The sequence below is a fragment of the Mytilus galloprovincialis genome, chromosome 1 (assembly GCF_965363235.1).
Source record: "Mytilus galloprovincialis chromosome 1, xbMytGall1.hap1.1, whole genome shotgun sequence".
Taxonomy (NCBI): domain Eukaryota; kingdom Metazoa; phylum Mollusca; class Bivalvia; order Mytilida; family Mytilidae; genus Mytilus; species Mytilus galloprovincialis.
This window is the reverse complement of record NC_134838.1, coordinates 23,635,007-23,654,512: the sequence shown is the minus strand read 5'-3', so window position 1 is coordinate 23,654,512 and position 19,506 is coordinate 23,635,007. Positions and strand designations below refer to the sequence as shown.

The following is a 19,506-nucleotide window of genomic DNA, read 5'->3' as shown; positions in this document are numbered from 1 at the left end:
GATACCCTAGTAATGATTGTAAACAAGTTTGGTTAAATTTGTCTTAGTAGTTTCAGAGAAGATTTTTGAAAAAATAGACTATAAAGGGCAATAACTCCTTAAGGGGTCAACTGACCATTTTGGTCATGTTTGATTTATTTGTAGATCTCACTTGTTGAACATTATTGCTGTTTACAGTTTATCTCTATCTATAATAATATTCAAGATAATAATCAAAAACAGCAAAATTTCCTTAAAATTACCAATTCAGGGGCAGCAACCTAACAGCGGGCTGTTTGATTCATCTGAAAATTTCAGGATGTTAAACTAATGAACAATTTTACCCCTATGTCAGATTTGCACTAAATGCTTTGGTTTCAGAGACATAAGCCAAAATCTACATTTTACCCCTATGTTCTATTTTTAGCCATGGTGGCCATCTTGGTTGGTTTGCCAGGTCAACGGACACATTTTTTAAACTAGATACCCAAAGGATGATTGTGGCCAAGTTTAGTTTTTGGTCCAGTAGTTTCAGAGGACAAGATTTTTTTAACAGACGACGACAGACGCCAAGAAAAGCTGAGCTAAAAATATTGCTTTCCTGAATCAAATATTATCTAGAACAAGCGAAAACGTTCTGTCTGTAGCAAAGATATGGTTCGGCAAAAAGGTGTACATTGTACATAGATTATGTAATACCTCATTACATTTTGAACATACATGGAAGAAAAGGATACAAAGAAGATAAAAAAAAACCTGACTAATCTGTTTGGATGATTAGTTAAGGCAACATCACATGTCCGGTTCCGTAGAGGAGGTAAGGAATTATAATATGTCCGTTGTTTAGGTAAGGTAAAGTGATATAGCTTGTTACATATAGAAAATTATTTGTGTAGGGCCACAGAAAACTATCAAACTGTTTAGATTAGTAAGACCAAAGACAACCATACAGCCTGCTACATATATGAAGTAGGACAAAAGGTAACTGTACAACTGTTACAAAGACTACATTCGTAGTTTCAGCCAAAGAAACGGTCTATCTTTTGCATTTATTAGCTAGGGTGAAAGAAATTGTCATTTTGTAACACTCATTATGTACGGCTTATAAAAACTTTTCTTGTAACACAGTTGAGTTAGAGCCGAAGAAAATTGTATATGTATTGATGATTCGTTTGTAGACAAAACGTGCGTCTGGCACAATTACAAAATTTCAATCTAATTTATTTACACAGATAAACCGCAACGAACAACAGTGCACATACTGGAATGTCTCATCTGCTTACTTATTTCTATATCATATTACCCTGGTACAAGTCTGATAAATGAATGTACCAAGTCAGGAATATGGCAGTCATTTTCCATTCGTTTGAAGTGTTTGTTTTTCCATTTGACAATTGACTTTGCGTTATGAATTTTGCATGCAGTTCATTTTGTTTGCTATTTTACTTTTTTTATAAATAAAAGATTTATGAACATGTATATACCCAGATATTCTGTAAAGACTTGATCAATTTGGTGTTGAGGAATTTTATGCTGATAGCATGTGTTAAATAAATCTATAACTATTCTGAACTCTATGGACACTTGTCTATTGTTGAATATTGACTTTTCTATGTATTTTTTTTTAAATTGTTTGCTTGTTGTACCCAACATCTCTTTTTTATATTGTACTTTATGGGCAATACAAACAACCTTGTGATTTGACCTACCACATGTTTTGATTCAAACATCATTGATGAGTCTAGTGTGATGAATCGTGCATTTGGCTCACCAAATTATTAGCTTTGGTATCATAGATAATGGGTTTGTCTTGGGTAAATCATGCCACACACTGGTCTGTTTATGCATTTATTCATTGAAAGGGTTAGCCAAAAAAATCTTTTAAAATATATTCTCAGGTACAAAGGCATAAGAGCAAGGGAAAATTCTACAAATAACTAAAAATAAAACAAAGACACCTTTATTAGCTGTCATCATCAAATATCAATATCACAGTTTTTAAAAACACCTCTAATTATTTTATAGCTATTAAATTTGTCAACATGATTTTTGTACTCAATTTAAATTTAGAACTTACAAAATTACTACATTTATTACATTTATTACATTTATGAGTCTTTTGTAGACGAAACGCGCATCTGGCGTACTAAATTATAATCCTGGTACTTTTGATAAACTATTTACACCACTGGGTCGATGCCACTGCTGGTGGACGTTTCGTCCACGAGGGTATCACCAGCCAAGTAGTCAGCACTTCGGTGTTGACATGAATATCAATCATGTCATCAATTTATAAATTTCCTAAAACTAAACTTTGAATTTTTCGAAAAACTAAGGATTTTCTTGTCCCAGAAATAGATTACCTTAGCCGTATTGGGCACAACGTTTTGGAATTTTGGATCCTCTATGCTCTTCAACTTTGTATTGTTTGGCTTTATAACTATTTTGATATGAGCATCACTGATGAGTCTTATGTAGACTAAACAACCGTCTGGTCTACTAAATTATAATCCTGGTACTTTTGATAACTATCATTAAAGTGTAGACAAATCTCTGATCAGAATTTTTATAATACTAATTTACATGAATAAATGCATTTCTGAATATGATTTGGCTTATATTTTTAAAATAGTTAAGCATACTTTGGTAACTTGAATGAAATAACTAGTTTAAAAACAGCTGTTTGGTTAAATATTGGTATTCATTACAACATGATTTGACAATGGAAGGTTTTTGTAGTAAAAATTGACATAGAAACAACTGTGCAAATGTTGTTTTTTTTAATGAATATCTCCAGTAACTGATCAGATCAATCGTAGTTTCAATAAATCATCAATGGTAAAACACAATGGGAAAGTGTCTGAGATAATGGTTCAAAATATTAAATACAACAATCTTTAAACATTTAATACTAATGTTTTAACAGTAAAAAAGGACTTATTCAATGCCCAATAGAGGTAGGTAGGCTAGATATCCCAGTTTATAAATATTTGCAACCTAATTTATATGTAAAAACATAACAAAGGCATACTCTTTAAAAGGTCTTGCCAAAAAAATCATTTGAATTTTTATTCATCTTGGTCATGGAGATGTTGAATTAATCTGACGTAGAATCAATGTTTAATTATTCAAATTAGACACCATAATGAAGTCTGTAATTCATAGCAATGTAGTACACAATAAATATTCCTGGGTTATGTCAAATTTTTGTGATTTTACTTTTTACAACAGACATTTTCTTGTATTTTACAAGGTCTAATACCATTCTGAACCCATTATTTATTTATTGATGTAACAACAATTTTTATTGATTTTGGCTTAAAATAATTGGAATTCAAATTGGAAAATGTTTGATACAGTGGTAGATTCTATACATTTTGTCCAATGGAGAATATATAAACACCTTTTGTTCATGGGCAAAAATAGAAATACCTTTTGTTCATGGGCAAAAATAGAAATACCTTTTGTTCAAAGGAAGAAAATAAAAAATACCTCCACAATATAAAGACTAATATGGATTATATATTTATTCACTATCAAAATGGTACTTTTCCAAACTCTTAGTTTTGACGATATCAATCATTAACAATGAATGGATGCTAATCTACTTCAAAATAATGATATAAAATTGAGTAGCCACTTGTAGAGGTGTTTAGAATTCTACTCACATATCACTGTGCTTGGACAGCCACCGATAGTTCAGTGACTTCCCTGGGTTCCATGCATATTGTTACGAACAGTGCTTATATAAAAGATCTATTCATGAACATTTAGAATATGCAGATTAAAGCACATGGCATTAATCATGTTAATATGACATGGTAAATTATGTCTTAAAAATCTATCTTATCCTTCTCCATACAAATCACATAAATATGAGAAAAAAAATGCTCAGCATTATTTGATGTTAAAATCTATCTGCTATTAAATGTTCATCTTGTCAGCCAGAGCCCATTAAGAGAGAAACACTCAAATTGTGTACCCAATGAAATATGCATATATTCAGGACATACAGTTCACAGAAATCTACCATGATTTAAATCGTTATGAGAATTTTATTCCACTCTTTATAATAGTATTGTAAATGTTTTCATTTCAACACAGCACTTTTTAATAATGAAGAATTCTTCTGAGGTAGCACCTCTGACAAAACACAGATTACCATAGCATGAATTATGCATGAGGATCATCAATCTGTCCCATTGGTTTCAAATCTGATGACACCTATAATATATAGATTTAATTTTAACAACTGATTCTATCCAAATGTAAGTGTGTAATAACAAAATAGCATTTAAAATGCAAAAATATGTTTCTCTGCAGTTGAAATCACTATCTACATAAAATCGTTATTTTTTGTTTTACTTTTGAACTATATTTCCTTAAAATTTCATGTTCATTTTACAAAAAAGTTCATGTCAATGAATGGAATGTACCAAGTTCACATTTTCTCCAAAATATTTCTTCTTAATATTTTAAAACATTGCCTTACATTAACACAGACATACATATATTTATGTATTAAAACATTTATCTGTGAGGTTATTGCTTCATTTCAATTTTGCATTTGGACACTTGATGAAAAATATGATTGTTTAAAATCCCATTGAACAGAGTACACTAAGTTTACACTAAATTTCATGTAAAAAAAAACTTTTATTATGCCTTAACTGTTAATTTAATATTAAAATTTAGGTCAGTTGTCTAAAAATGAAATTGTTAAACTTGAACATTTTATCAACAACATCCTACACAGCCATACAAGTCTTATTGATAGAAACTTACATGAAAAGAACATCCTGTACATTGTTTAATATCCTCCACAGATAAACCCTCAGCTATTTCTATCAATATCAATCCTTGGTCAGGTGATACATCAAACACACCCTATAATTTACAGCACATACAATGGTCAGATAAAGGGGGGGAAACCCGATCTAAAAATAGATGCTCATTTCTTTTTTTGAACAGAGCTTTATGCAATTAAACTGCATTTCCAACCTCTTAGAAGGGACCTTAAAATTTGAACCACCTAAAACATGAATTTTGGTTAATTAATAGGTCAAAATTTATATGTTAAATTTCTTTGACCTAGTTTGAAATTGTTGAGAGATGTTATGCAGACACATTTCCTGCAAAATTTCGTGCATGGTTGCAACATTGATTTTATCCATCTTCACTATATAAAACATTCAGAAGCTTTAATTTGACCTTTAACATAAAATAATAATTTACATTATAGAATTTTTTAACAAACCCATAGTTACCCACAGTTCCTTAAATCAAGTTCATGTCTCTATTGGGAAGTTGTCTCATTGGCAATCATACCACATCTTCTTATTTTTATATAAAACATAGTTTCATAAGATTTTAATCCTATTGACTAACAATGAATCAACAATTGAATATTCTTAAGTCACTATAACTTGTTTACTTATGTTTTGTTTGCACAAAACCTAAATAATATCTACATGGTAATTTTATTAATTTTCAACAAAACTGTGATTTTGTATCTGTGATTTATGTTATTATGAACCAAAGATTAGAATGTTAAAGTACAGAAGAATCAATAATCTTATGGTAAAAGATATTAATCTCAACTGAATATGTATTTATAAATAAAATTATTTAAGTGTTATTCCCCTTTGCAAAAAAATTTTAACATTTGGAAAGGAAATGTAAATTTTGTGTTTATGATTGAATGATATTTGGTATGTGATATGAATAGATAACCAAAACTGACCTTCTCTGTTATGATTGTGTTTACACAGTTTTTACCAGTCAATGGTAAACTACAGTCTGCAAGAATTTTATGTTCACCATTCTGAAATAATAAATGAAACATAACTTCTCTTAGTACTATCAAAACTTAATTAATTTTGTGAACTTATTTGGCTGTAACTGCACCTAGGCTGAAATGTTGAGATCTAATAGCATACAATTTATCTCTAATAGTTCAAAATTAAATTAACAAATGCATTTCAATCAACCTAAATATGATTTAGGTGTGTTTTTTCTGAAGATAATATAATGTTCTCATGCACTTAATGGTATAAAAAACATAAATAACGAATCTGAAAGATTTATTTTTCAAACAGATAATCTAATAACAACTTAATTTGACTTAGTCCAATTGTTTTAGAATATAGGTTGATTGTTGCAAATGACGTAACAGGACCTTTGATAAAGATATGTTTTTAATTAGACTGACAGGTAGTTCTAAAGGATATTCATACTTTTATTAATGTTAATTATGTATTTTTTACCTCTATATAATAAAAGTTATAGAAATGTAAGACTAACATCATACCTGCCAACTTTTCAAAATGCCCATGAGGGTTTTACGTGCACAATAACTCTCATAGTCCTACAAAACCTTTAAGGGGGCCTGCAAATGTATTTTAATGTTGTTTTTTGGCTTCTTCATACTTTTACAAGCCTTTAGCTATTGTTAATCAGTTGTTTTGTTTAAATTGTGGACACAATTACTCTTTCAAAATGTCCATTTGGGAGCCTTCATGGGGCAAATTCCCCGCAAATAGTGACAGTTGGCAGGTATGTAACATACACAAATCAAGTTTATCTCCACTCAGAAAAAAATGGCAAAATGTCAATATCTGGGACAAGGCCACTTGAAGTAGAAGCTCGTCAGATCAAAAAAAAGTCACTATTTATCATTCTATTCATTACCTTAGCAGCATGTTCCATAGTAACTATAACTTTAGTTTGATGACTTGATACAAGATCCATAGCTCCTCCCATACCTTTAACCATTTTACCCTAAAAATTTCAAATGACAAGTTTTAATACATAAGAAGCATGAAAGTGACTGTAATGCTCTTCTAGAAAAGTTTTCCTGAATCTCATTCAAGTAACAAATTTGGAAAGGAATTCTGCTTGTACAGCATATATTTTGAGTGAATTAACTTTGTGGAACTATACTTCTGATGTGGATTCCTCTATCTTTTAAGATGTTTGATTCCAAGGTTTTGCTACAGTTAGGATACACTTGTATACACTTGTACTTCCTTGAACATTCAAATTCTTGGTTTACCTATACCAACAAATTCCATCAAATTGCTACTTACTACATATAATAATTAACCCACAGCAGTATGAGATCTGCAGATGATACACAATAAATATAAAACATAAACAAACTATCACATGGATGGTACAAAACTGCAGAACATGTCATTTTATTTACTTAAGGCTGTTGGTAGATCAAAAGAAACAATTCACTTCCCACATGTAATTTGTAAATAGTTAAGAGTCAAAATGTAATCTAAAAATTCTTATAATAAATTGGTGCTTGAAGGAAATACATTGTTCTATGTACATTTTTTAGCCATTTTTTTCATGCTTTCAAACACAGGTTAATGAAATAACTATATGTATGGACATTGTCATCACACTGAAGGAGTAGAACTTACTGGTATCATCCAATTGGCAAGATCTCCATATTGTGACACTTGCATGGCACCTAATATTGTTAAATCAATATGACCACTGTAAAGTAAAGAACACTAATAAATTGGATTCTATAGAATCATTAAACTTCGATTGTCATACATGAGTTACTAATGAACAGTAGCTATGCAGCAAATCTTTATGGTAAAGTACAGCAATTAGAAATCCCTTTTTTCAATACCGCGTAATTAGTTATAACTGTACAGGACAAAAAGATTTAATCTTAATAACATGAGTGCCAATGAGACAACTCTCATTCCAAGTCAAAATTTGTAATAGAAAACCATTGTTGGTCAAAGAACAGCCTTCAACACGGAGCCTTTTAAGTACATTTAAAATGTAAGCCATCAACATAAAGTCTTTGATAATCATGTGACATATTATTGTATCATGTTATATATTTTTGCATCTTTAGTAATCATGTGACATATTCTGGTATTTAGTGATCATGTGACATATTCTGGTATATTTAGAGATCATATTATATATTTTTGCATCTTTAGTAATCATGCGACATATTCTGGTATATTAAGTGATCATGTGACATATTCTGGTATATTTAGAGATCATATTATAAATTTTTGCATCTTTAGTAATTAGGTGACATATTCTGGTATATTTAGTGATCATGTGACATATTCTGGTATATTTAGTGATCATGTTATATATTTTTGCATCTTTAGTAATCATGTGACATATTCTGGTATATTTAGTGATCATGTGACATATTCTGGTATATTTAGTGATCATGTTATATATTTTTGCATCTTTAGTAATCATGTGAGTGACATATTCTGGTATATTTAGTGATCATGTGACAAATTCTGGTATATTTAGTATTCATGTGACATAATCTGGTATGTTTAGTGATCATGTGATATTACCATACAAGTGTCTTAAAATGATTAAATTTCAATTTCATTAATCACATTTTCTTTCTTCACTTTGGGTTTCTATCTTTTAATCCATAAGCAACATTTTTTCACTTTGGTTTTGACATTAAAATTACTTTTGTAAAAACAATTAATACATGTATACATATGTACATATTTCAAAATGAGTTAACACAACATTCATTGAAATGGTTCATTTTCAAAGGTCTGAATTAAATAGCCACAAAATAATTCCAATAACCTACCCTCTGATCATTGCAAAAGATTCATCACTGGAAAAGAAAGAACTACCAGGAATACTTGTTACTGTTTCTTTACCAGCATTAATTAGGTCTGGATCTACCTCTCCTTGTAAAGGAAATGGACCCTAGGGAAGAAGAAAATTATCAATTAGGTTCAGGTCTGCTTCTCTTTGTGCTGAAAATGAACCCTAGAAAGAAGAAAATTATCAATTAGGTTTGGTTTTTGCCTCTGTGCTGGAAATGGACCCTAGAGCTGAAGAAAATATATACTTGTAAATTACAAAACATAATTTTAGTTTTCTATGTTGTGTCTTCTGTACTATTATTTGTCTGTTTGTCTTTTTATTTTTAGCCATGGCGTTGTCAGTTTATTTTCAATCTATGTAAGTAAGTAAGGATATCATTTATTACAGTGACATGTGTAGTACATATAATATTACATAATAAGAATACAATAGTTAAATAAATTTACACCCCGCCTGTTGTACCTATAAGTCACTTAAGATCTAATGTTCAAATTTTCAATAAGCAATGTGATTTTTACTTATAATAAAGAAGTTCCTTTCTTTTACAGAAAAATAAATTTAAATATTTGGCAGTTTGTTTTTGATGAAGTGTCATTAAATTAGCAAATGTTCTATTATCAATAAAATTACTATCAAGGTTCACTGATTCAAATAATAATTGTCTTAAATTATGGTAAGCTTTACAGTACAACAAGAAATGTTTTTTTTCTTCAACAAATGAGTGTGACTCTCCCTCTGGTATCTTTCGTCCTTCTTTTATACCAGCATCACACATTAGCGTATAGCTCCGACGTACGCTGGGCGTGGTAAAAAATTATGTTTACTGTCAATATGCTAGTAATTCTGGATGCATTCAACCTGTCAATCATATCTGTATTGTGTGCACAACGAGCTTTAAGCGTGTATTGGGCGTACGATAAGCGAACCTGAGAGTTTATCGGGCTATCAAATAACGTATCTTGGTGTAGATGGTACGCACGCTACTAAGGAAAAACGTCTCTTGAACGTATTTGAGACTTGTCCTGTTCTTATCTTGGATGTTCTATTATGGGGTGTTTGTTACAACCACACCTGCATACGTTTTAATTAAAGTCGAAAGATCTTGAAGCGTATACAATGTGTCAAACTTATCTGTAGCGTTTTTAATGCGCTTGTAGCATATGTATTACGTGCGTGTAGCATACAGGTATACGCTAGACACACGCTAGAGCTGGATGAAAATTTTTATTGTAAGAAAATTTCCTAGAGTTGTAGCGTTCACCAATTGTATACCTTTGTATTACAACGTACTTCAAACTTATGAAACGCGTGTTTAACGATTGCTCATCGTTCCTCTGGCGTGCAAATAACGTATACCGACTTTGTCAATTTTCTCTGTACGTTTGGTGCACACCAGTATATACGCCAATGTGTGACGCCGGCATTAGACAGCATCTCAAATAATGATGAATTATTAACAATATATAGACCATGCTTAAAGATTTTGAATCAGAAAAATTATGTTAATCAACTCATGAAAACATTGAGCTCCTATTTTTTGGCTTAAATTAAGTAGTTACCAATCCCAGAATTCCATTTTCACTCTGTAAATGTACTGTCATTCCGGGTGTAATATAATTACTGGCTAACATAGGCATACCAATACCAAGGTTTGCTGTGGAGAAAAGAAACATAACCTTTAATCTGCAGAACAAAGCCGAAATAAGTGTAAACCAATTTATTTTGAGTTGATACCCATTTTTTGTTAAACATTTTAAATTACATCCCTGCAATTCATTTTGCAATTGTTTACATCATATCATGTTCTAAGTTTAATATAATTGTGACAATTTATATTCATATAACTTTTCTACTATTGAAAACCACATAAATAAATCACTCCCAAAAAAATAATTGGTTTACAGTTTACATTTATATATATAAATATAATCACTGTTTATTTTTATCAACATTTGAAAAACAGACATTAATAATTATATGTTTGAATATAAGAATAATAACTGTAAATCTCTGACAATGAACACATACATACTTTCATTCATAAAAACAGCTTTGACATAAACAGTGACAAGACAATAATGTTTTACATACAAACATTTACAAAGAACCACATCATGAATTGTACAGTCTCCTTTTTTATTGTTTTATCATCTCCCCCCTTTGTCAAATTATTGTATAAATATTACATGAATGAACATACCATATATACCGTCATGGAATTCTAGTGCTGCCCTCCTGATTATTCTTTCCCTCATAAGTGATGCTGGATCTGTAGCATGGGTGGTACTGCCTTTTTCTTTACGAAGTTTCAATCTCTGAAAATAATTGAAGAAATGTCAAGACTATTTACTTTTTTTTGTGGGTAAAACTTAGTTGAAAATAAGAATATTCATCTGTTAAACAGTTTTTTGTTGGTTCCTTTGTCCATCTGTAGAATTATTTCAATCATATTGTGTAAAATATCTGGTAAAAACATGAGTTGCATATAAACCTGACATATCTGTTGCTATCTCTCTATTTTAGGGGTGACTTTTCTGTTTTGAGTAAATCTTAACCCTTAGGACATGTCTACTCCTAAGGAGATCAAAATTTTCCTCATCATCTCTTTAAATCAATGTTATTGAATATATTGCTTTAAGGTCTATTCATATGTTTTCGTACCTCATATGAATTCGTACTTTTCAATAAAAATTTTGACATTACAACTCATTCTTACAGCTCAAAAACTTATATTACATGTACCATGATACATGTTAATTTGGTGTCCTAGATATAGGAAGATGTGATAATTTTGATAATAAATTTACATGTTGGATTTAGCTCAACACATGTCTAACTTCAAGAATAACATATGAATACAACTATTTTCTTAATTTTGTTGATCAATGAAAAGAAAACAATCCTTTCAAAGTGTTGGAAGTGCTTTTCTGGATTTACCAAAACTTTAACTCAAACATCTGATTATGATGATTAAAATTATCTACCTCTATTCGTTTCTCATATTTAGGTCCTTTGATAACTCTTTGTACAAAGGCATGTGGTACATGGACATCCTCTGGGGCTATAGCACCACATGGGACAATCTCCTCCACCTCTGCTATAGTTATCTTAGCTGCCTTACACATAGGAGGATTGAAATTTCTTGCTGTTTTCCTAAAAGAAAAATGTCGCCATTTTTAATTTTGTTTCAGATAGGATTTTACAGAAAACCTTTAAATTTTGTTTCAAATAAATTTTAAAGAACTACAAGGAAAAAATTAACAACTGTGCAAGGTGCACATAATGCGATAAAAAAAAACTCCTTACAAGTTTCATAAAATTTGATGGAAGCATTTTCTATCTTCACCGGTTGTATAAAAATGGAATCTTAATTTGTTTGAAGCTAACAAACTTAATCAAAACTTGTGTTCTGCATAAGGGTATGTGTTTTAGTCATTTCTGATTGTAGTGACTACATACTTTGTAATGATGCTAAAACTACTTACTGTAAATTCAGAAATTATTGCGTGCATTTATTATTGCGATTTTGTCATTTAAGAGTTAAATGCAATTTAAATTTTTATGATTTTGAAAAAAATCCAGTTTAATTCATGTAAAATATTTCAAAATGGGAGTTGAAATTATTGCGTTTACAACTCTGTCACATATTTCGCAATAATAAAAACCTTGCAATAATTTCTGAATTTACAGTATTCAATTACTGGAATTTCAGAAATTTTTGCATGCATGTGATTTTGTTATTTTAGACTAAAATGTAATTTTAATTTCTACTATATTGAGGAAAATCCTGTTTAATTCATATCAGAAAATTTTTTGCGCTTCTCCAAAGTCAGGAGCCTCTATCTTTTTTTAGTCTTGTATGGGGTTTTTTTAATTCTAGTTCATTTATACGCTTCTGAGAGTAGTGTGAAGTCTATATTCACTTAACTAGTAAAGAATATTGTTTAGTGGTCAGATGAAGCCTGCCTAAGGGTGCAGGATTTTCTTGCTGTGTTGAAGACCCATTGGTGACCTTGGCTTTTTATATGCATTTTGAGCCGGTTGTGGTCTCTTTGACACATTCCTTATTTCTGTTTTTAATTCTATAGAGCATTTGCCTAAAAGATAATAAAAACATTTTTTTCTTTTGATAAAAGTGATATTGTTAACATTTAATCAATGCACTTACACAAAATCCTTTGAAAATATAACACAGGTGTTTCAATAAAAACAACAATTACCATGTTATACCATGTGTTATAAAGGTGAGTTATTTACTTAATGACAGACTGCGATATAAATTATTTTAATATATAAAACTGAATTACTCAAAAGTGAAGTATCAGAAATATCCAATAATTTCTGCAATAAATTTTATTAACATTAATAACTGTATATGAAGATTTATTAATATTAATAACTTTATATGAAGATTTGTTAATATAAATAACTGTATATGAAGATTAATTAAGAACTTTGACAATTAGATAGACACCTGAAAGTTAGATTCCCTGCCTTATCTGCTTTCCATGCTTTGACCAGACCAAAATCTCCTGTGATGGCCTCTTCCATTATATACTGAAATCCATTAAAATCCCGAACCTGTAACAAAATGTGTTTTTTTTTTAATGTGTATTGATATGTGATTTACTGGTTAAATGTTAAATTTTCTTTAAAGTGTACCTTAAAATGTTTTAATTTATAAAACAGAAGATTGTTTTTTTTAATTTTTAAGAAGGAGTTTTGGAAATATTAAAGTTTTCACCTTTGAATAAAAAAAAATATTTTATTGTAGAATTTTTTTTTCATCACACCTCATCTCACCTATAAGTACTATTAAAATCAACAATTTAACTTACATTAACACAAATCTTTAGATACATTTACAGATTTTATACTAGGTAACTTTTAGTGAATAATTAGGCATTTAAAAGTTTTGAGTTCAACTGTTGTGTTATTTAAAACAACCTTTCTTTAGGTCATAGTACTCCACCTCTCTGATCCCCATCTTTTCATCAGAGTAAATGTGACCTTAAAATAGAGCCCCTAGTGAGGTGGTATTTATTTAAAACTTCACATAAGGTGCATTAACTTGGTGTAAGATTTGGTTTGTGAAAGATGAACTGGTGGGCAGTTTCCATTTTAACCAGCTCAAATTTTTAAATCTTGAATATTAAACAATACAGTGTGTTCTGTTAAAGTCAAGTTATATTTTTTTGTATAATTTTTTAGTCTTGTCGTAATTAATATTTCCTTCTGTATAGATTTTGAATCAATGTATCTTTAATTCTAATGCTACTTTGCTTTTACTGTACATTTTGATTGGATAACGTCACTAATTTTCATGGCATCATTTCACAACTGATGCTATGAAAAGTATGTGCAAGTACAGACTTTAAATGGATGTTTTGATGTAGTTTTCTGTTAGTTTCATTAGAATGGAGATAACAAGATTGTATTTAAGCTCCGACGGCATCAATTGGTGATTTGATGGTCACAAATACCCGTTTACTGGCTCTACTTATGTATCACCAGTAATCTTAATTTGAGACCATCAAATCACCAATTAATGCTGTCAGAGCTTAAAATGCAATACAGTTATCCTCTAAATAATAACTTAAAGAATATATAGCTTGCTGTTCACTTTGTGTTGAAGACTGTACTTTGACCTATAATGGTTTACTTTTATAAATTGTAATTTGGATGGAAAGTAGTCGCATTGACACTCATACCAGATCTTCTTATATATATCTAATGGTCACACATACTTTATATAAACAAGAGTGCACACGCTGAAATGTCTCGCCTTCTATACTAATCATTGATATTATGTTGATAGTCTTAAGTATAAAGCTTTATTACAACTGTCTCATAAACTTAACATTAACCAAGATAACTAAACAAAGACCAATGAACCATGAAAATGAGGTCAAGGTCAGATAAACCATGCCAGGCAGACATGTACAGCTAACAATGCTTCTATACAACATATATAGTTGACCTATTACTTATAGTTTAAGAAAAATAGACCAAAACACAAAAAATTAACACTGTGCAATGAACCGTGAAAATGAGGTCATGGTCAAAAGAAACCTGCGCTACTGACATAAAGATCATAAAATATTTCCATACACCAAATATAGTTGACCTATGGCATATAGTATTAGATAAATAGACCAAAACTTAAAAACTTAACTTTGACCACTGAACCATGAAAATGAGGTCACGGTCACATGACATCTGCCCGCTAGACATGTACACCTTACAATCATTCCATACAACAAATATAGTAGACCTATTGCATATAGTATGAAAAAAACAGACCAAAACACAAAAATTTAACTATAACCACTGAACCATGAAAATGAGGTCAAGGTCACATGACATCTGCCCGCTAGACATGTACACTTTACAATCATTCCATACAACAAATACAGTAGACCTATTGCATATAGTATGAAAAAAACAGACCAAAACACAAAAATTTAACTATAACCACTGAACCATGAAAATGAGGTCAAGGTCAGATGACACCTGCCAGTTGGACATGTACACCTTACAGTCCTTCCATACACCGAATATACAAGCCCTATTGCTTATAGTATCTGAGATATGGACTTGACCACCAAAACTTAACCTTGTTCACTGATCCATGAAATGAGGTCGAGGTCAAGTGAAAACTGTCTGACAGACATGAGGACCTTGCAAGTTATCCTATTACTTATAATAAGAGAGAATTCATCATTACAAAAAATCTGAACTTTTTTTTCAAGTGGTCACTGAACCATGAAAATGAGGTCAAGGACATTGGACATGTGACTGACGGAAACTTCGTAACATGAAGCATCTATATACAAAGTATGAAGCATCCAGGTCTTCCACCTTCTAAAATATAAAGCTTTTAAGAAGTTAGCTAACACCGCCGCCGTAGCCGCCGCCGGATCACTATCCCTATGTCGAGCTTTCTGCAACAAAAGTTGCAGGCTCGACAAAAACTAGAGGCTCTAAAGAGCCTGTGTCGCTCACCTTGGTCTATGTGAATATTAAAGGAAGCAGATGGATTCATGACAAAATTGTGTTTTGGTGATGGTGATGTGTTTGTACATCTTACTTTACTGAACATTCTTGTTGCTTAAAATTATCTCTATCTATAATGAACTTGGCCCATTAGTTTCAGACTATAAAGAACAATTACTCCCAAGGGGGTCAACTGACCATTTCGGTCATGTTGACTTATTTGTAAATCTTACTTTGCTGAACATTATTGTTGTTTACAGTTTTTCTCTATCAATAATAATATTCAAGATAAAGACCAAAAACAGCAAAATTTCCTTAAAACTAACAATTCAGGGTCAGCAACCCAACAACGGGTTGTCCGATTCATCTAAAATTTTCAGAGCAGATAAATGTTGACCTGATAAACAATTTTAACCCATGTCAGATTTGCTCTAAATGCTTTGGGTTTTGAGTTATAAGCCAAAAACTGCATTTTACCCCATGTTCTATTTTTAGCCATGGCGGCCATCTTGGTTGGATGGCCGGGTCACCGGACACATTTTTCAAACTACTAACCCAAAAGATGATTGTGGCCAAGTTTGGATTAATTTGGCCAAGTAGTTTCAGAGGAGAAGATTTTTGTAAAATATGACTAAGATCTACGAAAAATGGTTAAAAATTGACTATAAAGGGCAATAACTCCTAAAGAAGTCAACTGACCATTTCAGTCATGTTGACTTATTTGTAGATCTTACTTTGCTGAACATTATTGCTGTTTATAGTTTATCTCTATCTATAAAAATATTCAAGATAATAACCAAAAAGAGCAAAATTTCCTTAAAATTACTAATTCAGGGTCAGCAACCCAACAACAGGTTGTCCGATTCATCTGAAAATTTCAGGGCAGATAGATCTTGAACTGATAAACAATTTTACTTCCGTCAGATTTGCACTAAATGCTTTGGGTTTTGAGTTATAAGCCAAAAACTGCATTTTACCCCATGTTCTATTTTTAGCCATGGCGGCCATCTTGGTTTGATGGCCGGGTCACCGGACACATTTTTCAAACTACTAACCCAAAAGATGATTGTGGCCAAGTTTGGATTAATTTGGCCAAGTAGTTTCAGAGGAGAAGATTTTTGTAAAATATTACTAAGATTTACGGAAATGGTTAAAAATTGACTATAAAGGGCAATAACTCCTAAAGGGGTCAACTGACCATTTCAGTCATGTTGACTTATTTGTAAATCTTACTTTGCTGAACATGATTGCTGTTTACTGTTTATCTCTATCTATAATAATATTCAAGATAATAACCAAAAACAGCAAAATTTCCTTAAAATTACCAATTCAGGGGCAGCAACCCAACAACAGGTTATCCGATTCATCTGAAAATTTCAGAGCAGATAGATCTTCACCTGTTTAACAATTCTACCCCATGTCAGATTTGCTCTAAATGCTTTGGTTTTTGAGTTATAAGCCAAAAACTACATTTTACCCCTATGTTCTATTTTTAGCCATGGCGGCCATCTTGGATGGTTGGCCGGGTCACTGGACATATTTTTTAAACAAGATACCCCAATGATGATTGTGGCCAAGTTTGGTTTAATTTGGCCCAGTAGTTTCAGAGGAGAAGATTTTTGTAAAAGTTAACGACGACGACGGACGACGGACGACGCCGGATGCCGGACGCCAAGTGATGAGAAAAGCTCATTTGGTCTTTTAGGCCAGGTGAGCTAAAAAGGAGATGTGGTATGTTATTCCTAGTTCATTAAAGTCAATGAAAGACCATGGTGTTTTCAAAGCCCAGTTAAGGTTATATCTTAGAAATCATTGAAGAGTGATTTAATATTTGATTGAAAAACATCTTAATTTGTGCCATTTAGCTCATAGTTAACAAATGCAAGTGTAATACAATAAAAGATCCCTATTGGAAATAAGCGGAAATGCTTTAATGGGCAATCCTTGGAAACATAGTGCATTTTAATAGGCAATTGTTTGCAATATGTTTGCTCATGAATTAATGTCTCAAATTTTTAACCACAATTGTATATACCGGTATTTGATGTCATTCTTATCAATAAATGAGTTTTACCTTTACCTTTGTTTTTCTAAGAGGAAGACTGCCGTAAAAAGATTACTAATACATGAGTAACCCTGTCAATTTCATAAAGTGTGAGATCATAGTATTTGTCTGAAGTTTATCTTGTGGTTTTCACTATATATCTATATCTGTTTTATTTATGTTTGTATTAATCCACTGTTTATCCCATTTAAAGATTAAAGATTAACCATAATGTATCACTTACACCTAGGGACAGTTTATTTTAATACATGACATTTATCTTGTTTGTGATGGGTGTGATGTACAGTGTGCAATAATTAAAACATTATAGATCATATATGCATATTACTAGAATTAGCTCTTTGATGAATACCTAAGCAAAAAATGACAAAAATACTAAGTCACACCCTCATGAAACCATACATAAATACTACCATAAAATATTGTGTTTATTCAGAATATTCCATAGGATTTGTGACATCTTTTATCGTCCTATAATCATTTATACAAATGAAAGCCACCATAAGTGTCCATTGTAAAACAATACATGTATGTGTATATCTTTCAAAGAAGTTGTATGCCACCAAATGCAGAGTGGCCACCATTTTTATAAATAAATATTTAGAATGGGAATTCCCTGGATATGGGGTTTGTTCATTGTTGAAGGATTTAAAGTGACTCATAGTACCAACTTTAACATGTGGTGTCTGGTGGTGAGTTTTCTCATTGGCAGTCATACCACATCTTCTTATTTCTGTACAGATGTAAAAAATAATATTAATTTAGCTGGTGCACAACTTAAACCTTTAAACGAAAGACTGCAAGTTAAGTGGAATTCAGTAGAGCTGTTTTAGATGAGTTCCAGATTAACAAGCTCAGACACACTCAGAATTGTCTATCATGTTTTGTTTCATTTTTAAATCAGTATCACTCCAACTGAGGAATCAGGTGATGGAAAATAGAAACATATGGATGGAAAGTCTGCAAATTCTCCATTATCACATGTATCAATTCTAAATGATTGATTGTTGTTTGTTTTATGTATAGTGACATTAGTTTATACTTATAGACTCCTCAATCAGTTGCTGCAAGCAAGGATTGATAACATCGTTCTCTCCCTTTGCAAGGCATCAGATTTAACATCCTCATTCAGACTAGACTTTCAGGTGTATTTGTACATCTGGTACAAGAAAACAGACAATCTATTCTCCCTGTGTCAAGGCATCAGACTTAACATCCTCATTCAGACTAGACTTTCAGGTGTATTTGTACATCTGGTACAAGAAAACAGACAATCTATTCTCCCTGTGTCAAGGCATCAGACTAAACATCCTCATTCAGACTAGACTTTCAGGTGTACATGTATTTGTACATCTGGTACAGCAAAACAGACAATCTATTCTCCCTGTGTCAAGGCATCTGACTTAACATCCTCATTCAGACTAGACTTTTAGGTGTATTTGACTATTTGTACATCTGTTACAGCAAAACAGACAATCTATTCTCCCTGTGTCAAGGCATCAGACTTAACATCCTCATTCAGACTAGACTTTCAGGTGTGTTTGTACATCTGGTACAAGAAAACAGACAATCTATTCTCCCTGTGTCAGGGCATCAGACTTAACATCCTCATTCAGACTACACTTTCAGGTGTATTTGTACATCTGGTACAGCAAAACAGACAATCTATTCTCCCTGTGTCAAGGCATCAGACTTAACATCCTCATTCAGACTAGACTTTCAGGTTTATTTGTACATCTTGTAATCTATTCTCCCTGTGTCAAGGCATCAGACTTAACATCCTCATTCAGACTAGACTTTCAGGTGTATTTGTACATCTGGTAATCTATTCTCCC

At 31.5% G+C, this 19,506-nt stretch overlaps 1 protein-coding gene across 1 annotated transcript in view; it reads right to left on the bottom strand.

Moving 5' to 3' along the window:
• Positions 1-1,923: 1,923 nt before the first annotated feature.
• Positions 1,924-19,506, bottom strand: part of LOC143070177 (succinyl-CoA:3-ketoacid coenzyme A transferase 1, mitochondrial-like) — a 33,383-nt gene continuing 15,800 nt past the window's right edge. The window contains exons 6-15 of the mRNA XM_076244713.1: positions 13,085-13,191; positions 11,595-11,763; positions 10,811-10,925; positions 10,170-10,264; positions 8,588-8,709; positions 7,413-7,488; positions 6,670-6,759; positions 5,723-5,803; positions 4,765-4,866; positions 1,924-4,203 (exon numbers count right to left, since the gene is read on the bottom strand). Of these exons, the coding sequence (XP_076100828.1) occupies positions 4,153-4,203; positions 4,765-4,866; positions 5,723-5,803; positions 6,670-6,759; positions 7,413-7,488; positions 8,588-8,709; positions 10,170-10,264; positions 10,811-10,925; positions 11,595-11,763; positions 13,085-13,191 (1,008 nt within the window). The 3' untranslated portion in view covers positions 1,924-4,152. The remainder of the gene's footprint in view (positions 4,204-4,764; positions 4,867-5,722; positions 5,804-6,669; positions 6,760-7,412; positions 7,489-8,587; positions 8,710-10,169; positions 10,265-10,810; positions 10,926-11,594; positions 11,764-13,084; positions 13,192-19,506) is intronic.